At 39.9% G+C, this 27,444-nt stretch overlaps 1 protein-coding gene across 2 annotated transcripts in view; it reads right to left on the reverse strand.

The window, feature by feature from the left end:
• Window positions 1–21,910, reverse strand: part of dok6 (docking protein 6) — a 58,264-nt gene extending 36,354 nt beyond the window's left edge. Inside the window, exons 1-2 of one of the 2 annotated variants that reach the window (XM_026179448.2) lie at window positions 21,776–21,910; window positions 21,599–21,688 (exon numbers count right to left, since the gene is read on the reverse strand). In XM_026179448.2, the coding sequence (XP_026035233.1) occupies window positions 21,599–21,688; window positions 21,776–21,910 (225 nt within the window). The remainder of the gene's footprint in view (window positions 1–21,598; window positions 21,689–21,775) is intronic. The other variant, XM_026179449.2, reaches the window with a different exon arrangement.
• Between the last annotated feature and the right edge of the window lie 5,534 nt (window positions 21,911–27,444).

Below are 27,444 nucleotides of genomic sequence, written 5' to 3' on the forward strand. Positions count from 1 at the left end.
CATAAAGATTTAGTTGTGCAGATTGATGTGAAAAGAAAAGTATGGAAGGAGAGAAACAGCTTATGATCCAAAGCAAGCCACAATATCTGCCAAACATGGAGGAGGCAGTGTCATGGTATGGGCATATGCTACTTCCACTGGCCTTTGTTGATGATGCGATGCAGCAGGATGAGTTATGAAGTCTGCAGGGCTATACTCTCTGCTCACATTCAGCCATGGACAGCGCTTTACAGTGCAAATGGACAATGATCCCCATTGCACGCTGCAAAAAGCAACCCAAAAGTTTTTCAAGGCAAAGAAATTAGATCATCTTTAATGGCCAAGTCAGACATTTGATCTCAACCCAACAGAGCATGCTTTTCAGTTATTAAATACAAAACTGACGTCAAAGACCCACAAACAAGCAGCGACTCAGGGTGACTATAGTAAAAGCCCAGCAGAGCATCTCAAAGGAGGAACCAGGAAGGATTTTCATCCAAGTATTAAAAATAATCTTTATCTTTAAAGTTATGTTAGTTTGTCCAATTACTTTTGAGCGTCTGAAAATAGGGAATTATATTATAAAAATGGCCGTAATTCGCGAACAGTTCATGCAGTACTTTTATAAAATCCCTGGAATTAAAGTTGAAAGTCCGGACTTCAATCACATCTTCGTTGTTTAATTTTAGATCCTCTGTGGTGGTGTACAGAGACAAAATTACAAACAAAAAATGGGTCAAATGTCCAAAAACACTTACTGCATCTTAGGCTCACTGATCTGTGTTATAAAACGGCTTCAACTGCTGCAATTGTAAGTAAACCCTAAAATACACCAGGCACAGCTGCAGTGCATTCTGACACAGCCACCGGAGCTGATCGCGCCCACTCAAGACAATGCTTACTATTCCACCAGATGCACTGGGGTGCGTTTCAGAAGGGTCCCAGAAGCAGATCTACCTGTCAGTAAAGTAGTAGTCATGGCGCAGATGTCACTGAAAATAGCCTACATATCCAGAGCAACAGAGGCTCTCCTCATATTAGTTTACAGTATTCTGAGAACACACCGAGGTCTTAATAGATTTGTTCAGCTTTACAGATTAGAGTAAAGAGCAAGTCTAATTATCATGCACCTCCTCAGCTTCAACAAGGACTTAACTGAAATCTGGTGTCTGAACCTTTCCCGTAATCTTGATTGGCAGCTTTGAGAATGCTTTCAGATATATTAAATACAGACCTGTATGGTAGTCTCTTATTAATACGACCCACTGATCAAAATGCTGCTTTCAGTGAACCCCAATATCCATCAGCCTGCTAAGGTCAGAAAAAAATGAAAAGGCTTATATGAAGATTTAAGGCAGTCATTTTATTGTGTATTCATTTAAATTTGGGGCTGCGAGATGAACCCAAAGGGCCGCTGGAATCCAGACGAGATTGGGTCATTAAAAATTTAACACTTCATTAACACGATCTTGGAATGATTTATGAAAGAAAATTATTTTTTCAACACAAGTTGCCCACGATTTTATGTAATATGTGTGTATGTGTGCAGCTGTCCTCTTTATTCATAAATTAACATACCAAAAACAGAAGAAAGCAAATAGAAATCTTTTGATTATTGGTTTAAAATAGGCTTTTGTAGATATATTTAAATGTGAATTATTGCAAAATGATGGATTTATCACCTCATACCAACTTTTATTGTATTTCATCAACAAATCTAAAAAATTTATTAACTATAAGAACTTTGAATTTACCCAAAAAGTAAAAGAAATCTCAGAGGTTGACTCTAAGAGTCTAAGAGTCCTCCAAAGACACATCCAAAACCCTTAAATGAATTCAAGTTGTCTCGTGAATTTAGACAAAAATATGGAACAAAACTTTGTTTTTGAATTGCATGTAACTGCATGGCAAATTGTAGAAACGCTGTTCATGAGAGCATGTTGATGAGAGGTTCTTCATTTTCAATAGCACTGAACACTGCACAAAATGCATTTTCCATCTTACAATACGTATAAATAAACAGAAGGTCTATTTATATCTGTTCAAAAAGGTCAGAAAAAACCTCTCCTACTGAGTTTGTCCACAGGACCTTGATCTTTTGTCATTTCCTAAGTTGGTAACAATGAGTAGGCAAAAAGAGGTTGCATTTCAAAAAAGTGACAACAAAAATAACATATGGGGGCATTGTTAAGGCACATATTTTGAGGTCAGATGGAAAAAAAAGCAAAAGAAAAAGGCCAAACTCTTCAGTTATAATGCAACAGTCTGGATCTACAAAAAGAAAGGCTAAGCTCCTAATCCATGTAAGCTTTCTACCATGAAGAACAGTCAGTTGTATCCTTCCTCTTATAAGGATTCAGGAAAGAATACATGGAGTGATATCATGCAAACTGTTGATGACAACCTGCTTCAAAGTGCTCAAGATCTTTGATTAGGATGACTTTCAGCAACCTGTGAAATAAGCAGTGAATTGGCTGTGGAGTGGGTAAGCCATAATTTCAGTTCTGCTAAAAATGATGAATAATAGAATATCTTGAAAATGGCTTTTTACAGCACTGGCTTAGTAGGATTGACCTTGAGCAAATGTGTAATTTTCACCACACTGCAGGCTCTCAACAAATAAAATATAGTAGATTTTCTACTTAGCTGGTAGCAATGCACTAAATAATGTGAGAGGAGTCATCAGGCTGAATGCATTTTTAAACTGCTTAATAGTCACTACTACATCATTAGACGTGTCCTCAAGACTTACAGGGACTACAACCATCTTTAATCTTCAGAAATAATAAAGTGTTGCAAAACACTGTCTATCCACAGACAGCCATAGAAACAGCTGCCAAACTCCTAACTGCCTCTGCATGTTTATTTTTTCCTGCTTATGGGAATTTTTGATGCCCCTAAAGAGGTTTTAGTCAGAACCACAGGAAAATCACCACTGTTCAAATCTTTTTAATTGAGGTTTCATTTACTTAAGTATAATGGGGCTTTTGTTTATCAAATTGTCATAAAAAAAAAAGAGGAACAGAATTATGTTGAATTTGCGCAATTGCTAAAAACAATCTCATGCTTACTGCTGCATTTACTGTCACCCCCAAAGGTGCATCCTAAGTCAGGAAAAACCCTCCACTGTAATTCCAGCAGCAATCCGTTTTCCAGAACAACATTTTGCCATGATGACACATGCAGAGACTCATACCGCAAAGCATGCAATTCACACCAGCTGTGCTATCATAGCTGGTATGAATTGTATTTAGGGTGCAATGCTAGTGAACCTGCAATACAAACCTCAATAATCTTGTCTTGTGATTGCCTTTTTCCATGCTACACTGCCATCCCACTTCACTAACATAGCTGGCCATGTGACGGAGAGACGTTGTAAAAGTTAAGTGCAGAAACTCAGTTCATGGACGTAAACACAAACACGTCAAGGGGATTATGTGACAGCCAAGTCAGATAAAGAGAGGACTCCCTTCAGCTGTGTAACTGCAGGGACAACTCTGCTAGTTAAGCTTTGTGTTGGAACAGACAGTTTAAGTGTCCTACATGTTGTTTTAAACAGTCGATGCAAAGAGCAGGAGGATGAAGAGGACGGTTAGTCTTTTGGAGTCGTCAGTAGCTCCAGGTTAAAGGATGATAGTCTTGTTAAAGCATTTATGTTTAAAAGGTCCCTCAAGTAAAGCCTGGAGTGGAAATAGTATGGTCTGGTTTGTTTTTTTGTTCCTTCACTGATTTCATTGTGATCAAGTAATCATGCATGTGATAAAATGAGGTTCATTTCCTAATTTCCTCCTATGGATCCCACTTAAATTACGAGGTATGGACCGAAACTGTGGATCTCCAAAGCTGTGGATTTGTTACCCCCATAAATGTACAAAATTGAGTACGACAACTGAGATTTGCATGAGGAAACAGGAAGAAGTACCAGAGCCAAAGTGTGATCGCATGGAAGCAGACTCCTCATGGTTTAAAGGCAAGCTGAGAACAGATCTGTCTATCTATAAAATAACTTTGCTTTATGATGTAGTGACATTTAATGTAGCCATAAATACCTTAAAGTTCAACTTGGATTCCTATCCGCTAGGATTTTTAGCTGCAGGGGTGTATAAAGCCCTGACTGACAGGCCTGAAAAAGAATTTAAGAGCTCAGACACCTCATGGAACGAAGTAATGAGCCATCTTTTGAGCCGCAGACATTTTCTGTAAGTGGCCTCGAACACAAAGTCCATTCACTTCATGGAACATTATCAAACTTGTGACGTTATTGAGGAACTGTCTCGCCTCTCAATAAAATATGAACCCTATTCCCCCCACAGGCAAAATCACTCGTTATTTGGATGAACTGAGGAACTGTCTAAAGACGTGAAAATGATTTCCAATGACAGCTCGCTTCAGCTAAATGACTAATCACACAGCGGAATAAAAATAGCTGACTGTTAGATTGGGAGAACTAGTGAATACTGAAACACGATCGTAATACCTCAGAGGCACAAATGCTTTTATTATCCCTCAGATACTCGATGAAAGATGGGACAAATGTGGGCAGGGTTTGTACCCTCTTGATGATTCATATCTTACAAACTATGATTTAAAGATGATTGCTGCTGTACTTACAGGCAATACAAGACATAAGAGCCCTGCAATCAAGGTAGGCCCGCGACACTTAGACATAATAGTAACAGACCGGATTTAGCCACAGCTTAGGTGTGGAAAATTTTGCTCTACAGCATCCCGAACAGAAATTATATTTGACCTTGAAATGATAAGAACACATTAAGAAACAAATATTGGGAAAAGCACTGTTCTGTCTGTGTTGTTGTTTTCTGTCTAATTTGCCAGCAGCATGGTGTGGATGAAGTTTCCCTCCTCATTCAGCTCTGCATAAGGTTTACTGTTCCCTCGGTGATAATGATGCCTGATGGACTATGACAGACCAGACCACGCAATATCAGCTCCTAGTGCTAGCAATCAATTTCAGACGGCGGCAGGGTCTGTGCTGGGGTGTCCATCTTTCTAATTTGATTTGTTATCCCGTCGGACAGTTGTTACAGCAATCATCGCAGCGATCACTCCTCCGACCACGACCCCGGCCTGCGGCTCCCCTCCCAAAATCCTCCCAGGACTATTCCGGCATTTTGACAATTCTCAGCCAAATTCAAAGGTTGCAACAAAATTTCTCTTAATTGCACCACCGCGCCCTCTGTCACTCTCTCCTCTAGCCGCTGGCTGTCACCTTTGACCTCATGCATAACTCCCATCCCACCCAACCTTCTCGCCTCCTGTACCGAAATACTTTTCCCGCCGCATCTGAAATGTTTGGACATCCCATAATTTTGTAATTCGCCCCTGACTACAGCTGTTGGCAGGGTGGCAAGCCAGCCGCGCCCCAGTTAATCATAGATTACTTTATCTGGGCCATTCCAAATCCTCATGTGTAATGCAGTGCTACCTCAGCAGCAAGTAATCACTGCCCCCCACCTTCCCCCTTTCCATCCCAAACACACACATACACACACTTCTCCTCACTTTCTCTCCAAGCCCCTGATTTGTCTCTTGCCTGTCCCTCTCTTCTAAATTTCTCCTCTCCCATTCCTCATCTCTTTCTTCTGTCTATGCATGATTGGACATTCTCATCAAACATTCATGAGCCAAACTGGTCCCAAAATGTAATATCAGAGTATTAGCAACTCTTATTTCATTTGTTAAAGCCTTGGCCATGTCTGTGTGCTATTACGCACAGTATTCATAGTCGAGTATTCATAGCTGAAAACTGGATCCCAGTCACAATGTGGCATGAAATATGACGGACAACAGGTTCCAGCTGATTCCTCGCCAAAAGCAAGGGGTCCGTCTACCCAATATGACAAAGAACGCAAGGGCAGGCGGTATTAAAAGAGCATGTAATGGACAGTAATAAAAGAGAGCAATGGAGAAAATTGGATAAGGCCTGGCGATAGAAAAAATAAGAAAAAGAGCAGCAAATAGAGAGTCCAAGGGAGAGCAGAAGGGTGGTGAGAGCAGCTGCTGAAAAAGAATAGACCTGAGCCACAGCAGCAACCGGCTGCAGCTTTCCATTAAGATAAATTATACTTTTAAATAGAACTTGAGATAAAAACATTAAGAACAATTATTGATAGCGACCTCTTTTACGTAAGGTTTAAAAGAATCTGAATCACAGACATAACATATTTACAGTCACTTTATTAGGTACATCTTGGGTTGGAATCACTGTTGTCTTCAGAGCTGTCTTAACTCTTCACAGCACAGATTCAACAAGGTGCTGGAAAATTCCTCAGAGAATTCGGTCCACACTGACATGATACCATCACACTGATGATGGTTTCTCAGCTGCAAATCCCTGATGTGAATCTCCCATTTCACAACACCCCAAATGTGCTCATAAAAGGATTTGGACATGGTCAGCAACAATACTTGCGTTTAAATTCAAATTCAAATTCAAATTTTTATTTGTCACGTACACAGTCATACACAGTACGATATGTAGTGAAATGCTTGGACAACTGCTCGTGACCTAAAGAAAACAAAAAAGGAAAAGGCTATGAATAAGATAGGAAATAAATATGAAAAATTAAAAAGGGTAAATTTACTAGGAAGGAATAAAATATAAATTAAGGTTAAAAATGAAATAACTGTACAACACAAATTAGAATGAAGGGTAAATTTAACTGGGAAGAATAAGATAAAATATATAAATTAAAGTTGAAAATAAAATAACTGTACAACAAAATACACAATATAGAACTATATAAGAATGTATGATAATCAATTGCAGGTTCAATGCATTGAGTGTTCAGAGATGCTTGGCTGTAATGAATGCTTATTTGAGTCACTGTTGTCTTCCTATTAGGTCAAAGCATTCTCGACTGACCTCTGGCATCAACAAGTCCTCTTTATCCAGAAAACTGCCACTCACTGGATATTTTTTTCTTTCCTCAGATCATTCTCTGTAAACCCTAGAGATGACTATGCGGGAAAACCCCAGTTTGAGCTTCAGCAGGTGTTTTAATCATGTCCACAAGCTTAATTCCACTAAGTTGCTGCTTGGTTATAGATTTATTACATATATGTGATGACAATCAGTTGAACTGGTTGACCTTGTTCAACTAAGTTTTGTCAAATATGGATCTGACAGCATTTCAATGAGAAAGTAAGGCTGGAGACTTAACAGCTAACAGCCTCACTAGCTTGTTTACCAAAGTGTATCCATAGTTTACCGATTCATGGTGTCTCTGTGGACTATGATGTTTGCAGACAACACTGATGATCAGCAATGAGACTTGGGAGCAGGCAGAAGCGAGGATGGACAGGTAAAGGTATGCTCTGGAGATAAGAGGAATGAGTCAGTGGAAACAAGACAGGATGGAAGTGTGTGATGAGAAGGAGGCAGGCAGAAAGGTGAAGATGCACAGATCAGAGGTAATAAAGGTAGATGAGTTCAGATACCTGGGGTCAAGCATTCTGAGCAGTGGACAGTACAAAAGAGGGGTTAAGAAGTGAGTGCAGGCAGGGTGGAGTGGGTGGAGATGAGTGCCAGGGGTGATTTGTGAAAGAAGGATAGCAGCAAGAGTGAAAGGGAACGTTTACAAGATTAGTGAGACCTTCTGTGATGTATAGTTTGGTAACGGTGGCCCTGACAAAAAGGCAGAAGATGGAGATTTTTGTTGGGAGTCACAAACACAGAGGCAGAGAGATAAGGCTGAGATGGTTTGGACATGTGCGGGAGGGGGGGGGGGGGGGGCAGTGGATATACTGGACAAAAGGTGTTAAAAATGGAGCTGCCAGGTGGGAGGAAAAGAGAAAGACCACAGAGAAGAGTCATGGAAGAAGTGAAGGAGAACATGCAGAGGGTTGGTGTGACAGAGGAGGACAGTAGGGATTGGGTGAGCTGGAGGAAGATGATCCCCTAAAGGGAGCACCTTAAAGAAGAAGCTGGTACCTTTGGATTAAAAGAAAATGTCAGCTCAGTGTTTTAGTAAGACTGCTGAATAGATGAAATGACAGTTAAAGTGGCCACATCACTAATAAAAACCATCTAAAATGATAAAATGTTGTAAGTTATATTAAAATGTGGACCTTTTACAGGAGTGATGAGGCAGAAAAAAAGCTATGGAGACCAAAAAACATTTCTGTATCAGGCTGGAAAACATGTTGCTGTTGAACATTTTAATATGGAAGTCTATGAGGAGTGAGTCAATTTTGGGGCAAGCCTCAAGAGGCTATTCGAGGAACTCCAAAGAGAGGTTGCCACTTGACATACACTAGTGTTTTTCACATCCTAGAAAGCCAGAAAACAGTCTTAGTAAAAAAAATCTTTCCAATTCTCATGCAAATAAGACTGTTGGGCGCAGAGAAAGTGTTTCTACTGCTGATTTCTTATTACTGAGAGAGAGACAAGGGAGATGTTTGACCCATGCTGGGCTGCGCAGCCTTGAGCAGAACAACATTAGTTAAAATGTCACACACTGTGTGGATTCAGGCGTCAGAGCCACTGTTGCAGAGCATTTTTTTTTCCCCCTTTCTTTTTCTTTTTTTAAAGCACGGCACAAAAATAGCAGCCAAATTATTCTGAAGGAGATGTGGGTCAATATTGAAGTTTCTCTCCCAGGTATGAGAAAGAGTGAAGATAAGTAGTGGGGAAATGTTCCTGTGGTGTAAACAGGGTGACGCATTGCTTGTGTCAAGCGGATTCACGGAGACTTAACGCTGTTTTATTAAGAAAGCAGATAATAAAGCGTTACACTGTGATCATAAGACCATAATCTACCAATACAGTTTTATAATGTTGCTTTCCTTGCTGCAGCAAAGTTATGCTATCGTATATTTTAACTGCTATTGATTTCAATGTGACACTGAGGTTGGCAGACACTGTTGGCTATAGCGTTCAAAGCAGTGCTGGACTTGCATGCATGTGTAAAACATTTTTTTGTCGGGCCAATTTTGCTTTAAGTCATCATTATGACTATTGCCTGCTCTTTAAACCATCCCTCATCCAAACCTCTTTATGTATTACAGCTTAAGTCAGCAATCCTCTGCACACACACACACACACACACACACACACACACACACACTACAATTTCCATTTAATCCATGTACAAGGCTGGAGCTTTCACAGACAATAACACACAGACAAAGAAGAATCTGACTGTGGGCCTCACCAACAAGCCTACTTAGGCTATTGCAGACAGAGAGCAACAATGCGACGCAGTGTTATTTTTGTTATAACACTAGAATAAGTTGTCCAGCGCTATGCATCCAGTAGCCAGGCTGAATGTTAAACTGAACTAAATCCATAAATGAAGGAGGGCATGGGCTGAATGCAGAAAAAGCACAAAAATCTACTGAGGTCTTGATGTAATGTAGGCAAAGCCTTATTTTCCACTTTAGTATGTTGGTGCTCTCGTCGCCGCCAGCTTCAAGACCGGCAAAATTAGCATCTAGGCCAACAGGTGAGGGGCTGTTAGAAATACAGTGCCTCAGAAGTGACCGACTAGATGTTGTGGGAAGAGGATATAAAGTAAAGGGATGAAAGCAGCTTTTTTTTTCCCTTTCCCACAACCATGATCCAACTCCACCAATTGAGCTTAATTACCATTAGCTGACCACTTGATTATCATATCAATAAAGACTGTGAAATCAAATGAGGCCCAGACCACTGTGCAGCGTTCCACCGAATATTTGCATGTTTAGCAGGATATTACGAAACGCCAAGTGTTTTCCAGGACACTTTGTGCAAGCGTTTGTTATTTGAATTTCATCAGAAGCCCTAAAAGCAAGTAATCCTCATGCATTGGTGCATTCATTCCCCCCGAGGATTAATTCTAAAGAGGTACTCGCTCACTGATGTTCAGGCTGCTTCTCTGATATGGTTAGCCGGGGAAGCAGCGAGCTCTGTGTCTGCAACGACCGTTTCCTCACAACCAGAAAGCAAGAGATTTGTGTTGCTGGAACTAACTTGACTCAGCCACATTTAGGTTTGCGAAATCAAAGAGGACATTGGGGGGAATAAACGCGCGTGTGCAAGAGAGGAAAATGCGGACTTTTATGTCAAAGAACGGGGTCCGATGGAGTTTGTCATATTGTTTTTGTCTCATTTCCTCCCAAAGAACACACTCCCTTGGAATAAGTGGGCTACGATTCAGTGTCACTCTGTGTCTCAGCATGAAATCATTGAGGAATGCAATTATCACTTTGCCCAACAGACATTTCTCTGAAATGAAAGAGAACAATTGGGAACGTAAGGGGAAGGGAGGGGGGTGTATGTGTATAAATAGGGAGGGGGTGTAACAGCAGCTAATGCGCGCCCTAGTCCCTGCTCTAAACTTCAAACTTACTTTTTGTTAAATTACTTCAATCCTAATCCGCCAGCGTACATCGTGGGTCAAGAGTTTGACACATTAACTTCCCTTTCTTTCTTTTATTTTATATTTAACTTTAAAGTTGGTCCAATAACTGCATGTTTTCTATGGTTTTATGACTCTTAAGAGCCACTATTTTCTCTATTATGACCTTTAAATGATCCACTCAAAGTGCTACTGCCAAGGCTACTATTGTGTGCTCCATTTCCCTTGGCAGTCCTTACCCAAAATTCATTCCCTGAACAATAATTCTCACGGAAATATTAAAGCTGTTTAATAGGAATGGGATCAGATTGCTTTGGCCTACACTTGAGGTCATTTTGGCTCATTAGAACGGGAGTGCAAATTTTAAGAGCAGGCTGCTTTTGAAGGCAAGGCAGTCGAGGCATTTCATGCCGAGCTGGGCAGGTACCAAACTGTCACCACGGAGCTCAGCGAGAGGTAAACTGTCACCTCCTTACTATTAAAAGAACTCCCTTGAGAAAGAAAGAGGGAGGGAAGGAGAGTGTACAAACTCAGCCACAAATAAACAGGAAAGAACGAGCTTCCACACCTTTGGGTGACAAGAGCTGCTTCCTTTTTCCTTAGTGTACATGAGACTCTAAGGTCAAGGCTATTTGAACAATGCATTAATAATAGAGCATCCAGCAATTAGTGCCATGTAAAAAAAATTGTGTTATTTGACAGAATGGGAAAATTTTCATTATTCAACAAGGTTATTTGGCTGCATTTGAAGCAAAACAGGTGTAATATTTAAATATTTATTAAAGAACTCCATAATAATGTTTACCTATGTGCCACAGTGATTAAATTAAGAACGCAGACACAAAGACAAGCCCTTTAGCTCAGATACGCACACGCAGCTGAGGCTATCTTTGGCTGTACACTGTACTGAATGTGCTTGGCAAGCAGGCTGATGAAAGGTAACTGCAGGAGAAGAACTCATTATAGATTGTGATTCAAACATAAAAGGTTGCTGTGTCTTTTTCTCCCCAAGAATAACTTCATCTGATTCTTTTTTGCATCCGTGTATACAAATGTCATTTTTTAACAGCTCATTTCAGAAGATTGGATTTGAAACAACCTTTCTAGATCGCGCAATGGCTAAACTGAATTTGGCAACACTTTCAGAAGCATGACTGACTGATGACACAGGATCTCTGACTTCTAGTCAGACACAAAAATTAACAAACCTAGCAGTAAATTCCCTTTGGATACTAGCCATTTACACGCTGCCACGTGAAGTCACCCATGCACACATGCGAACGCACGCAAACACAATGCCCACATACTCAATGCGCACATGCACGGACACACAAACTGAAAGTGAGCGTAGCTGCAGAGCTGCACCCCGAGGGCTGGTCTGTTGATTAATGAGGGGAGGAAGGTAAGAAGAGGAGGCTGAAGCAGAAGTGTTAATGGAGCTATGACAGATTCCTCTAGGCCTGTTGTTTTATAGGTGAGTCTCCAGTGTATCTGCACAAAGTAGCAAAAAGCTACTACAGAGGACTGTAAAGTCCCACTCTAATTTCGGGGAGAGATGCTGATCAAATAGACTTGGATATGGAGCAACATACTATAGCCATTATTTAAGGAATACATGTATCTGTGAACACTTTATTAGATTATTATAGCTCTTATTTTCAGCCACAAGACAAGCTCGAGTTTAAAGCAAAATTCATTTCACTGAGACATCTCTACAACGTTCTCTTGTAAAACACTTCTGAGAGACATACCTTGGGTTAAATGACAGCACATTGAGTGATTCTACAGGAACATCCAATCTGTTCATGACTTGAGGCAGTTTGGAGGAGAATCTCAATAAATTGCTATTCTTTATTGAGATTTTCTCTAAAAGTATCACTTGAAAGAAAGATGTGATCTAGAATGGATATATTATCGCTAAATAGACTAAACCAAGAAGAGATGGGAACATGCTGTCTTTACGCTAAGGTAAAGATAGATGGGTAGATGGGATGGTTTGCCATTTATTTAATATATATTTATCTGTGTTAGCTTGATTGGTTTAAGCTTCTATTGCATTGACTTTTTCTAAATGGTCTTTGCACAGCAGCATTAATTTACCATAATAGAGAATAAGGTTGGCAAAGGTTATAAAGCTAATTAATACTTCATTCAAAATCAGAAATGCAGCTCTCATTGTGACAATAGATATTTTTTTAAAGTATATAACATGCCTGGATCATGCATTTGCAATTTTCATGGAAATTCATGCAATTATAAATATATTATAGAAGTATTGTAGTGTTGTAGTATTGAGTAAGTATTGTGGCATAGATTCAACAGGGTGGTGGAAACATTCCTCAGAGATCTCGGTCTATGATGGCATAACAGTTACTACAGTTTTGTATTGTAGGCTCCACATCTATGATGACACTCTCCTGTTCGACCACATCCCAAAGGTGCTCTGTTGGATCGAGATCTGGTGACATTTGCATAAGCTATGCTGTTCGTCATATTCAAGAAACCAATTTGAGATGACTCGAGCTTTGAGGACGGGCACATTATCCTGCTGAAAGGAGCCATCAGTAGATGGGTACACTGTGGTCATAAAGGGATGGGCCAGCAGGCACTTCGGGACCAAAAGTGCACCAAGAAAATATCACCCACTTTCTTATACCAACGCTATCAGCCTGAACTGTTGATACAAGACAGCACTGATTCATGCTTTTATAATGTTTATGCCAAATTCTAACCCTACAATCTGAATATTGCAGCAGAAATCAAGACTCAGGCTGGGCAACTTTTTTACGATCTTCTACTGTGTGTCTTCTACACACAGTAGAAGCCCATCTGTTTCAAAGTTGTGCAGTTATGCAGAACTTTAAGACATAAATCACCTTTATTTCCGATTCTGATGATGAGTTTGAACTTTAGCAGGTCATCTTGACCATTTCTAAATGGTTAATTGCATTGAATTGCTCTTATGTGATTGGCTGATTATATATTTGCGTTAAAAAGCAGCTGAATGGGAGTAACTAATAAAGTTTCCGGTGAGTATATATAGAAGACTTTTCAGTCTGGGTTAAAGTGCTAGACACAGTCCAGCAGACAATCTAACGTCATATATATATATAGAGAGAAAAAAGGAGTAGCAGAAAAAAAGCAGTGTTGATATAATGGATATTTGTAACAAAAAAAACCTTTCTGCTGGTCGTAATCATTCGAGTGGCTTTAATGACAAACTAGTTATAGCATTCGTCCCCTACCATGACAAAAACCTCTTTTGATAATTAGGAACAACTGAAATCAATAATGTGAAAATATTTAAGTGAAGTCCTGGCAAAGATTTATTCATGACTATTCGTGACTATATAATAGAGGCCCATTTTTCAGCATGAATAATGATTGTTGGGCTGTTGTTCCCCATATCTTGTTAGAGACGCAATTCATCAGGGCCAATAAGAGGTGGCGATTTGTCTTCGGGGGTTTATCTGATTGGAGGAAGCTGATGAAAACCAATGGAAATGAACACACAACGTATGGCTCTGCATATCTGTGAGTCAATGCACTGAGTCCAAAATGATCTATCACAAAAAAGAGGAGCTAAAAGTAGGCTGCATGCACCCACAAGGCACAAATAAAATCATAAGCAAAACTAGTCATATTAAAAATCCTCTGTCTTCTTCAGCTCCAATTTCCTTTGGCAATCAGAGACGAAGTGCAGAATGCGGCTAATTTTTGCCCACTGGATGTAAAGAATGACTGATTTGCTAATTGATATAACCTGACTTCATTGCACAACCTCAGCCACATTTATCCATGTTGTTTGGAAGTCTCAATTGCTGCAAGTCTAACACAGCTGACAGTGTATTTTCTACGCTCCACTGACAAGTACAGTTCCTGGGATGAAAAATCTCCTGACATCCACCATTCTGGACAGCCTGTCATTGTTAATAGTGAGTGCATGGAAGTGGCAAGATCCTATCTTAAATGGCTGTGCCATCTTGGACAATAGACACATTGTTCTCCACTCCTTTGCTTCTGCTTTGGTGGGTGCTTGTGTGGCAATAAGGGGAGGGGGACATACCCACACACCATCACAATACATGCTTTCCACATAAAGGCCACTGATACTGGACACAAATACCCACTTGTAAGTCAAAAACAGCGGCGACTGAGAAAGGAGGGACGTTGATAACAGCTAATGGAGGGAGTGACTGTACGCTGAGATGGGTAGAGAGTCCAGAGGAGTACTTAAAGAGTAACAACTCTTCCCTTCTTTTATATTAAGTGTTTAAAAAAAGAGCAAAAGTGCTTTGTTTGTGTTGTTAGCGTCTTTATCCCTGTGCACTTTAAGCTGCAAGCGAAGCATTTGTTTTTGTTTTACTAAAGATGTGGTTGGGTAGCACAGAGGAAATTTTATTCCAAAAGAAAAACACAATCCCATTCGCCTTGTGCTTATATGCTTCTACCAGCCAGTACAAATCAATATCTGTCCAGAGCTATAGATTTAATATATAACCACTTTGAAAGAATTTCATATGTTTAGATTAGTGTCTCTAATTCAAGACCCAACCAAATGTGAAATACGGCCACAATCTTCTGTGCTGTTGAGTTGTGGCTCTGAATGATGGCCAGAAAAGTAAGTTGATGTTTGACCTTTTGGACATAATTTTATCCAGTTAGACCATTTTCAGAGATATTGCTGTAGCAAGAGTACAAATCTTTGAGTCATAGCCAAAAATCTTGTTTTAGCACGGCCTTAACATGGATGACCAACTTATAATTAGTTCATTGTTAAAACCAAGTAAACAGTTGTGCCACATTTTAAGAAGATGTACTAAATTTGATGGATGGAAAACCTTAAAATGCAATACCTCTGATCACAGCTGTTGATAGAAAGCAGGCATAAAATGGTCCAAAAGCAGCTCGTCACATGTGAGATGGTGAAACTGGAGAGTGTCTTGTTATATTTGAAGAAAAAAAAAAGGTTGCTTTTGTTGGACGAAACAATGAAATTGCTAATCTTTTCAGCTCTGAATGGAAATTCCCGTTCAGCTCTATTTCCAGCCTTCGTTTCTTGCCCAGTGTTGCAAATACGGATGGATTCACGAATGTTACATTTATCCCATGAGTAAGCATTCATGATTAGTGTCTAACCCCCGAGCCAGTGCGGCTGATGGAAGTATTACTCCATGTAATGTCATGCGTTCAATCACAACAAATTATTCCTCTCTGTCAGTTTCTAACAAATCTTTCCGTTGTCTTTTCTATCAAACACTGAAATCTAATTCCCCCCACCAACACCAAAGGTGGTGAAAATCTAAGACGCAATAAACTCCGGCAGTTGTTACTTGTTTGCTTGTTTTTTCGAGTTTCTAGATCGCAAAGGGTTATTTGCAACAAAACAAACTGTATGCATGCACAAGATTGCAAAATGGTTCACTCATAAAAAACTCATTTTAAGACCTCAAATCACTTCTGCAAATCTATAAACAGGACTGTATTCATCTTTTTGCAAATGATATCCTTGTGCTAGGATGATGAATAACTTAAGCTCTCAGTCTGCAGCCCAGATTATTGGTTTACTGATTATTTGTTTATATTCAGACTTTTTGGTTGATTGTTTTTTCACTCCTCATTCCGGACCAGACATAATGCATTTTTAATGTGTTTTCTGCTTTGACATTTAATGCTGTGCTTGGACCAAGGCACTCTCAAAAATACACTTAGATGGCATTAGAGCTGTCCCTCTCAATTTTATTACTGCTATTATGACGTGCACGAACAGCAAAGCTTATATATTATTTGTGCTTTAAAGATCGAAGTTAGTTTGCGGGGTCCAATCTTTTTATTTGTGCTTAAATTTAAAGGTGAAAGTTGACCAATTGTGCAGTCCGGGACAACGAAGGTACGCTCGCTGATTTTAATTTCCAACAGCACTCTTAATCTCAGGAACTTATTCCAGCTCACTGAATGAATATGTGTAATGTGAATGGGGTCATTTGTTGTCACATACCCGCAGAGAATTATAACTCCTTACACTCACTCAGCTCTGTGCAGCTTTATATCGTCTTCCAGCTAACTGTTTTGCCTTGGCTGCTCTCAGTAGAGAGGAAAAAAAACATGATAATGACAGTACGCTTGTTCAATGTGAGCGGCTACTTTAACCTAACATGCAGTCATGTGATCTAGTGCTAACAAAAGAAAATTAAGGTTTTATGAAAAAGAAGTCATTTGTTGTTGTTTTTTTCATGTGGTAAGAACCAATACTATTTAAAGGAAGTGAGAAGCACTCTGTGTCCTCTTAAAGTACTACCCAACTACCTGTGAGCCAGGATCTGTTCTACAGCTTCTTTGAAGTGTCAAAACATGTTTGTGAATACAGAGACTGGCAGACAAACTCACCTCCAGCAAACTTAAATTGACCGCTTTTGCTAAGACTCAAAGTAAAGTTGGACAGACGCAGAGGGGAGGAGAAAAATATTCACAAGTTGACCTTTTATATTTACCGCAGTGTTCCTAAGCTTGGGAAACATGTACTGTACTGAGACTGACACACAAATTACTCAAAGGTCACCTTATTCAGCCTTTCAAGAGGAGTCCATCCCACTGATAGCATCAGCCGTTTTTTACTGAAAGGAAACAAAGAACCTGTTTTGATGACAGAAATATCGCTACTGCTGTTTCTTAGACGCTGCTAGATTTTGCTTTTCTCTGCACTGAAGCACTTCACTTGTTTCTGGCTCTTGTAAGGATTTAGTTTATTTTCATGTTGTAAAAAAAATAAAAAATACTGTATGGTACAAAGCCACAGGATTAAAATTAATTGAGAATCCACACACTGTTCTCTGGCAGCAGATTGTTTACTTGTTTGTCGGGTGCATGTGTGTGCCAATTCAATGTCGAACCAAGCCAACTTGGTGTGTGTGTGTCTGTGTGTGTGTGCCTTTGCACTGTGTCAGGGGGAATAGCCTGTTGGGGTTATGGAGGGTGCAGCGCGGGGTGATGAATAGGATGCTTTTGTGCTCGGCCCCACAGCTGTCTACAAACCAGTGAAGGAGAGAAAGGTGAGGGAGAAAGGGGGTAAGGTAAGAGAGATAGCCAAATAAAGGGGAAGAAAAGAGCAAGGGAGATAAAATAGCGCAGAGGAGATGAGAGCGTCACTGCTCCGCATGGGGAGTACAGGTGAGATACTGGGAGCTGAGAGGTGAGAGAATGGGTTTAGAGGTGAGGAAGAGAGGTGGGGAAGGGGGGATGTGAGAAAGGAAAGGAAAGAGCGACTGCTTGTGCATTCAAGAACACTGCACCGTTGTCTCTTCAGCCAACACAGAGACAAAGACGTTGGCTAATGTAGGAAATCGTTGACATTCATGTGCATGGACAAAAACAAAAAATGCCTCCAAAACAATAAGAAAAAAAGAGGGCGAGAGAGGAAGCAGACCTGACCTCATGGCCTCAACCTTCACACATGATGGGGTTTGAAAATGAGCCAATCATAGTGAGTGATGCTGATGAGTTCGGCCAAAGCTGTTGGTGTTGCTGTGGCCACTTTAACACCTATCACATAAGGACAACCACTGGACTGTTTCTAATAATAAAAAAAAAACCATTTAAAAAAGTAAAATACATTTTAAATGGCACTGCATTACAATAGAGGCCAATGTGGGAGCACCAGAAGGTCAACTGTGATGCAAAGTCTTGATATGTGATATTTCAGAGACCTTTAAAGCACTTAAAACATTAAACAAGCATCACATGAGAAGGAAAACACCAGAAACCTTTCCGACCTTAGACTTAAAGCAGAGCAGAGACAGTTCGCAAAAAAAAAAAAGAAAAAAAAGCTGCCTGCTGACAGGCAGGGCTCGATATATTTTCAGAGCTGAGCATCAGAAATTGTCAACTGTCAACTTGTGTCAAGTATTTTTGACCAAGTAGATCCTTATTTACATCCACTTTTAGATTTCACTGTAGCAACATTCTCGAGAGGCTGTTTCACCAATGTTTATGCAACCCCAAATTCAAAATAGTTAGGACACAGAATGCAATGATGTGCAAATCCCATAAACTAAATATTTTATTCACAGTCGAACACAGAAAACATATCAAATGTTTAAGTCTTTCATTTTAAGTATTGGCTCATTTTGAGTTTGATGGCAACAACACGTCTCAAAAAAGCTGGAAAAGTAGGTGGTACTAAAAAGAAACAGCTTGAAAGTAACTGGCTTACTTAGCAATCGGTCAGTAACATGATCTACCAAAGCCTGGATCTACAGATGGTGGCTCAATTTCAGATGTTCCTCAACTTAAAATTGCAAAGACTTTGAATATCTTATCATGTAAAGTACATAATATCAGCAAGAGAGTCCAAGAATCTGGAGAAATCTCTGTGCGCAAAGGCTGAAAATCAATATCTGTGATGTTCGGTCTCTCAAGCGGCAAAGGGTGTTTTCATGGAAATCACTGCATGGGATCAGGAACACTGTGTATATCCATATATGCAGGTTAAAGCTCATAGAAAACATGAACTAAAGAGAAGAGAGACCATCTGGCTTGTTCAGCGCTCAGTTTAAAAGCCTGCATCTCTGATGGTATGGAGGTGCATTAGTGCCTGTGGACTTGGCAATACATTGGCACATCTGGAAAAGCACCATCCGTGCTGAAAGGTATATACAGGTTTAGAGCAACATATGCTCTCATCTCTTTCAGGGAAGGCATTTCATACTTCAGCAAGAAAATGTTAAACTGCATACTGCACGTATTACAACAGCATACCTTTGTAGTAGAAGAGTGTGGATGATGAAATGACCTACCTGCAGTCCTAGACCAGTTGTAAACATCTGGCATATCGTGAAATGAAAAAAATATAACAACAAAACCCAGGACTGTTGAGCAGGTAGAGTCTTATATCAGACGAAAACTTAACTGCAAAAGTCCAGCAGCTGCTCTCCTAAGTTACCAAACTTTTGCAGACTGTTGGTTAAAGTAGAGGGGACGCTGCACAGCTGTAAACGCGACCCTGTCCAACCTTTTGAGATTCATTGATGCCATCACATTTAAATCCCCCTTATATTTTTCATAAAATGGTACATTTTCTCAGCTCAAATTATGTTCTCTATGTTCTGTTTTTAATAAAATGTGAGTTTATGAGACTTGAAAATCATTGCACTCCATTTTTAATTACATTTTACACAGCTTTTTGGGGACACAATTTGGGTTGTACATTTAGCATTCAAGAATATACTTTAATACAATGAAAACTGCCTTAGTGATCACTAAAAATGTCTAAAAGGCATCAGTCCCAGTTCTTCACATGTGTAGACACTGTCGTGTTGTCTGACAGTATTAAGTGGAACAACTGTTAGACAGTTTGCTCAAATAAAACAAAGGCTCTGCATGTTCTGGTAAGCTGCAGCAGGAATGCAGTTGGAGAAAATGTGAACAGAAGTAAATATAAATAAAGAAAAATACTGCAAAATACTGAAATAAGTATTCTTATTACTTCAGAGCTGTGTGTAATTGCACTGAAATGAGGTCCATTATGTAGATTTGCCTGTATTTTATTGATGAAGAACCCAAAGAAGCAAAGAGATAAATACATCTCTCTATCCAAATACGTGTATTCATTTACCCTTCTAATCTGACTCTCTGTACAGTACGTTCCTCGTGTGTTCTGTTTTACATACATAAACATTACTGAGGTGTTGAGTCATCGATAACAGGAAGAAAATTGAAAAAATAATGAATTAAGCTTAATAGAATCTCTGGTTTATGTTGAGAAAAGCTGCAAAACAACTTTTTTTTTTACATTTCTAGACAACTGTGAATAACATTTTCATTTTCATCCCTCTCCAAATCCTCCCAAGAACACTTAAAATAATGCAACAGAAAAAGAAGAAAAATCGCCTGTTGATTCAGGCACACAGATGCCCGATCCTGCTCGCTCTTGTTGTTTTGTTCTGCCTGTTTCCGAATGAGAATTGTCCTGGAATAACTAACCCTAGCGTGGACAGATAAATGCATTCCATCTTCCCACACCAGGGTGCTCTGAGGCGATCGCAGCATGACTTTTCTATGATGAAACAGCAGCAAGCGGTGGAGGGCTGAGGGAGTGGGCGAGCAGGACACAAACTGCTTTTCTCCACAAACAGCAGGATGAGATGCGGAGCTGGCAGCGATATGGCATCCATACCACGAGCTCAGCCAACACAGCATGCGTCCTCACACTTGCTTTGCAAAGTCATAGGCTATCCACATCTTCTGACCACATTTGACTAATAGCATATGCGCGAAATAAACACACTGAGTCAACTGAGCTGTGTGCGAGCAGGCGGATTTGCATGTTAACAACGAGAAATGTCTCGCGCCTTCATTTGTTTCGTGCGGCTTGTAAAGCGACTGTTACTATCAAAGAGTAATCAAAGATATCCTGAACAGCAGCAAACAATGGCAGAACAGTGTTGATGAAGCCAGGTGATGATGAGGGGAGGCAGACATCATTAGCCCCCATCATCACACTTCATCAGAGTAGAGGGAGTGTGCCCGCTCTGTTAGCGTAATGAGCTGGAAGTATGAACAAAAGCAGATGGCTTTATGAGTCAGACAATAAGGCACTCATAATTGAATCTATATCATTCATTTCAATTTAAGCAGTCAAGCCATTTTTCCTCCTTTCTGTATCTCAATAGAAATCCTTAATCAATGCATTGAGGAGCTGCCATCATAATGAATCAGGCGCACTTCAATGAGACTTTTCAATTCTGCTGGGAATAATTCATGAAGGCTGAAAGAGAGGTAAAGTACAGCGCAGCCTGTGCTGTATGATAAAGGTAGGAACAAGTATTTCCCATCTTAACATCTGTATGAAAGAGTGTTTATTTTTACCATACATCATCCATAAAGGGACTAACATTACCTTACACACAGGAATGTATGCCATATGACTAATCGTACTATAACGTTACATATTTTTTATATCCCTGGCACATGACACCGGCTGTCAATCACCCAGACTTTACCATCACCTCCAAAGTATTTGTGCAGAAAGCACCGAGTGAAACTTGGCGGCTGCTGGAGCTTCTCTAATCTGTTTTCCCTCTTGAAGAGCTCACAGCAGGACGCTTTGCCCGTGGAGCAATTAAAGCCTCTTTCTTAATCCAGCTGCCCTTGACTGCAAACAACTGGAAGTCCTCTTCCCTTTCCTTCCTTCCTCCTCCTACACTACCTCCTCCTTCTGTTTCTCCTCCGCCTCGCTATACAGCAAGTGCAACAGTACTCACCCCCAGTTTCTTACTCCGTATCCTCACGTATCCCTGCTTGACTATATCGTTGAAGTTAGAAGCCATGGTGAGAGGGAAGCTGGCGGCTTCCTGTCCGAAAGAAGGAAAAAGAAAAGAAAAATAAAGTAACCTCTCTCTTTCTCTCTTTTTTTAATTTTGAGTAGCGGAATCTTTTACTTGAGGCTCGGTCCGTGTGACATCCAGCAGGAGGAGAGCGAGAGGTGGGCAACCTGCTCCGGTGTCAGCCAGTATGACGCTTGGGTTGGCCGGCTTCAGCGGCGCGATCCATCCGGGAGAGGAGGGAGATACCATTCGTCAGCTGATTCACTTCAGCCGGAGAGGAGAGCAGAGGCGCGCTTCCTGGACCACACCACCACGCACCGGCGAGGGGGGCGTGGAGGATATGTGCTGAGGAAGGTGGTGGTGGGGGTCATTTTTATTTAGTTTCATATTAAAAGCCCACTTTGTTCAAAAACGAAATCCCCTTCCTCTCGCTTTCCCTTTTGCAATCGTTGTAATTCAAAAAGTCACTTAGTGGGAGTCATACCTACTGTGATTAATATCCCCGAGGAATCAGTGGAAACTGTAATGGTTGTCTACTGGATTAGTTGGCATTAGTCCAAAATGCTGGACTCTATTTCCTCTGTTAGTCTATTTTAGCAGGACTAAGCTCCCAGTCTCAGAATATTGTGCTCATTTTATTGTAGCCTTATAAAATAATGTTTTTCATGACAGGCAGCACGATCTTTAACCCTTTATGGTTTACTCATGGAAACACATGGAAATTCAAAATTTCACCCCTAGAGCATCTTACATGACTTTTTTTTTTTTTACTTGTGTGCCTTTTTCCAATTGTATTTTAATTTTTATGGCAAATCTAGTTCAGTGAAATAACCATAATATGGTTCCTCAGCCCCTTTTAGGGTATACGTTTTTCCAAAAAGTGTGTATATACAAAACATAGAAAAACACATTAATTTAAAGTAACGTTTATTTAAGAGCATTTTCTTTTCATTCACAATGGAAATGTCCAAAACTGTAACAAACATATTAAAGCACAGCCCTGACCAGTCACAGGCAGCTGCCTCGCAGTAACATAGTAACATGCTGTATCATGGTAACATGATATTTTCTTCAAAGATTTAAGTTCATTTCAGGTCACCTACTGAACTGAGCATGTGTATACACCTTAATACAGGCTGTTCTATTTTATGGCACAGCACTTGATAGGTTGACTTCCATAAAAGAGCCAAGCAGACAGCTGCAAAAGAAAAACAGGTTTTTGTCAATATCCAGCCAGAATTGAAGGAAAACAATAACACTGAAGTGTTGAGCTACTGAAAACAAAATACACTGACATGGGAATTGTAAATATATGACAAGTTAAAAAACAACAACATAATAACTACTGATGGGACCAATTTTTCCTAAATAAATTACAAATACCCAATTACTAAATTAATTTAAAATAATAACACTAAGTAAAAATAAACACCATTATGTGCAATTTAAGTAGTTAAACTATAAGATCATCAGAAAAAAGATCCCACTGTACCCTTTCTAGTCTGAAAATGTTGAAAATTGGTTACATTTCTCATCCGATCACTGTATAGTGTTATAGAAATTAGAGGAAACATCCAAATATACCATTTACTGGTCTATATTTTAATAGTGTATTTTTGTTAGTAAATAACACAATTATGGCTCCTTAAATGTATCTGGTGGGTGCCTAAAAATGGACTATCACTGTTATGGTAGGTAAACAGGGCACACGATCAAATATGGTGCCACCATTTTTATGTTACAAATATCACTCATTTCTAGAAATCCAGCATTAACAACACCCATCTCAACATTTATAATAATTATTTAACTGTATAATGCATGGGTTTCATCAGTTTACCACAATTGGTTTCGATGCTATGACCACAATTGTGGTAGGTGTAAAAAACCCAGTTTCCCAAATTCTTGAAAAACTCCGGAGTTCAAAATGCTCCAGGCCACTGCTGATTGGTCAGATCCATTAACGTCCCTATCACATTGCCTGATCTTTGCTGGTTGGTCAATCCAAATTTCAATGTCTGTTTAAGTTCCTTGCCCATATTTTCTTGGATTAAATAAATAGCTCAGCCTTCATCTTACAAATAAAAGGCTAAATTTACTCCTATGACTCCATTTATTTTAATAATTATAACAGAATTATAATATAGTCTTTTTAATGATTCTCACCAAAAATGGTTGATATCCCGATGTCATCTTCCTGATGAAAACTGTGCTACTAGACCAAAAACTGAACCGTAGAGTGTAGAATAGAGGTAAATAAGGAGTTAAATGTATATTCTTTAAAACAACGACAATTAATATGTTTGGTACATTGTTGTGTACAGTGACTGCTGAAGACAGTCATCAACACGTCTCCTCCAAGTACACAGACTAACATAACCAGCCTGTTTAAAAAGCAAAACCACAAACAAACAAAACATTATGTACATTTTTTTTCATCTAAATTCTATTTCATTTGTGACACGATGAAACTAACATTGGACTCTCCGAATCTGTGATCCTGTGATGTCGGCATCAACTCGGGAATGCTCTTACATACGTGAGTCAGCTCAGAGGGACCTGTTAGCTCGTATGACAGACCTGAGAGAATGAGGTTGAGACAATAATGAGGTGCTGATTGTTTCTTTGCCTTATTCATTCTATAAAGAAACTTCTTATAAAGATATGGTAAAAAGCCATTCTTGAACACAAACTTTCACTTAAAAGCAAGTCAAACAAGGATGTTTAGGCAACGTTGAAGGTGTGACCATCGTGGTAACATCTGCAACCTCAAATGTACATTTTTAAACTGTTTTTCAACCACAGCTAGATGTTGAGAAAAGGCTGCCAGCCCACATTTATTAAGTGTTTTCTGGGTTGTAACTTCAGATTTTTCTTTCTTTTCTTCTTTTTTTAACATTAAGTTAAGTTAGTCTGTTTTAGTTCGTTTTGAAAGTTGCACGCTACCTAAAATTGTTTACAGTAAAACCTTTTCCTTATTTCCTAACGTGAAACACGAATTGTTACGCCTTTATCCTAGTGTACCTTCCAATACAAGTATTTTTAGATAAATAAACGTACAGAGTCACCAGCAGGTTTGCAAAGTTTAACTTCTTTTCATCCTTTTTAAAAAAAATCACCTTTAGGGTTGCATCAGGAAGGGCATCCAGTGTAAAACGCTGCCAAATCAAACAGGGGGAGCTACCTTTGTGAGGGAAGAGAGCAGCAAAAAAGTAGCGTCTTTTTCTGTTTCTTATATCAGTTAATAGAGAGGGGAAAAAAACAGCAGAGTAACCAGTTCAAGTGATTATTTGTTGCTAACCCCATATAATAGATATCAGGTTGTGACTCAACAACAATTAGCCAAAACTGATTTACCTGCAATATCTTGATGTTCCTTTGTTCTGTACAGACTTGGACTGTTTTAGTCATTATAGGCATTTGCCATTCATCCTTTTTATCATTAAATTCATGTATAAGCTGGTGCTCAAGGTCAAGATTAGGATGCTCTCCTTGATCACTGTTAACATGCAGTGAATTCAATAAGACTACTTGTTTACTGAATTTTGCTGTAACTTTTGAAACCTGAAGTAACCACTCAAATTCTACTCCTCAACAATGTTCAAAGAAAATATGCAAAAACACAACAGAGCTTGGTGTTCAGACTAATTTGCGACGCACTTTGTACCTTGCCTTTTGGTTATTACCTGTCTCAGTATGAATAGCATTTCCATATTTTTCACCAGACAGTCCGCTAATAAGGAAATACAATTTGAGATTGCTAGTGTGCGAGCTCTGTGTTTTGTCATTATTAGGCGGCCCCGAATTGATGTTGTTTGATTTGCTGAATAATGCAACCAGAGAGGTGAGTGCCCTATTAAAGGATCAAATGAATAGTAGGAAACCAGACAGTAGAAAGCATGGCACCGCCGGCTGGAGCTTGCAAGTAGCAGATACAATGCTGCAGATTGGCAATCAAAAAGCACCGAAAATAAAAGCACAGAAGCAAATTCTGATCCCTGCCAGAGCTTTAATCCTGATGTAGTGAGAGGCGTAGCTCAGGTTGTACAGCCATAGCTTGTGAAATCCTTGGTATGAGACAGCAGATGCTTCAGGTGCAGTGATACGAGTGGCTGTCATTGCTTATGTTGTTTAAAATGTCTGTGTGTGTGGGGGGGTTGGCTTATGTAACAGAGTTATATAAAGTATACAAAACTCTACATAAAGATCAAAGGCTTTTAATTCCTGGAGAGGTTTTTCCAGATTCTTTTGTCTAACACTTTGCATTATAACAAGAAAGCCACAGATTTCATTGTAAAAATGAGGACAGAAACACTCCAGAGCAGCCTGTGTTTTTTCCGGTTTATCCCGGCACAGTTATCCTATTGCGAGTACTAATTTATTTATTTATTGTGTTTCACCAAAAATGAAATATCCCCTGCTGGTTGGAGGCCCTTTTTCAGTGCGGCATTGACGGCTGCCACTTTGAGAAGTGTCATCCTGTCAAGTGTCAGCTTTTAAGACCAGAGGTAAAACTCAGTTTCTGTTTTTCTTTTCTTGGTTTTTTTTGTGTCGCTTTCTTCACATTCACAGGGGCACGCAAAACAGCAAGCTGCCACCCCTCCAACAAACAGCTTGACTTTGATAGTCTTCGTGTCTCTGTGGATGTGTCCTCAAATTTCAGACTTGTCAAAGTTGTTTTGTCTTCATAATCCTCTTTGTACAACATGGCACTCTTCCATTCCCACTGCCTTGTCATCCTCTCTCTAAGAAAACAATGCTGACAGCAACAATTTCTTATTTATTGCACTAAATATTGTGCTCTGGTGACTGTCATTACCAAGGACTGTCCTAGTTTTGGGGGAAATAATTGCCTGCCGTGATACAAGACCAGCAATCATTCGGTCTCCAGTTGGTATCAGGTAGAGGGGCTGCCTCCACAGCGTGCAGGCTGCCACACAAATCAACATATGGCCCCGTCATACATGAACGGCTGCCAACGGGGGTCAGATGTGGCGAGACTCGCTCAGGAGCAGAGAGACCTTCACCAAGGTCAGTAACCAAAATCTGCTGAGCTGTGGAAAACAACTCCTTTCCAATATGGCAACTTATCAAATATTGACCTCATAATCATCACCATTTTTCATACACGTTTCGCATCACCTGTCTAATTCCCTTCATGTCTATGATGATTAATACGGGGGAAGACTGAGAAACCGCAGCATCCATTAGAGCACCAAGCATTCCTAAAAAACCTCCCCGGAGCTGTTTATTCGGTCACTGCGGAGCTAAACGCAAATGTTTTTTATGGTGTGGTGAAATATTGAAACTGCCTTAAATGCTTACTTTGTCTCAGTGATACTTGGCAAGCACTCACAAGCACAAACAGCTTAATAATTAACACGTTTCGAAAAAGATAAGTGATGGTGAATGAGAAAAAGAGGGGGAGAGCGAAGGAGAGAAATGCGTCTCTGTGCTTCGTTGTTTGCCAGGTAAGCATTTTTACACGTAGGCGGAGGCGAGAAAATAGAGATCACACAGGCAGAGTTATGGTAATGATCTGCTCCGGGTTCCTGTACTCGAGCTTTTTACAGCAACTCGTATCAGCCTGATATGTTAATAGGCACAATGGGATTTGGGTTTGATTAAATGTCAATGCCTGAAGGAGAAAAGCAAGAGTGGAGAGAGGGGGGAAAAGAAAAAAATGCCAATTTCTCAGAATAAGAGATGTGGCTTGTTCTGAGCTCAGCGGGTTCTTGCCCATGCAAGAAGGACATTGGTTAGTCTCACACTATAGGACAGCA

Source organism: Astatotilapia calliptera, chromosome 9 (genome assembly GCF_964374335.1).
Source record: "Astatotilapia calliptera chromosome 9, fAstCal68.1, whole genome shotgun sequence".
In the NCBI taxonomy this organism is placed as follows: domain Eukaryota; kingdom Metazoa; phylum Chordata; class Actinopteri; order Cichliformes; family Cichlidae; genus Astatotilapia; species Astatotilapia calliptera.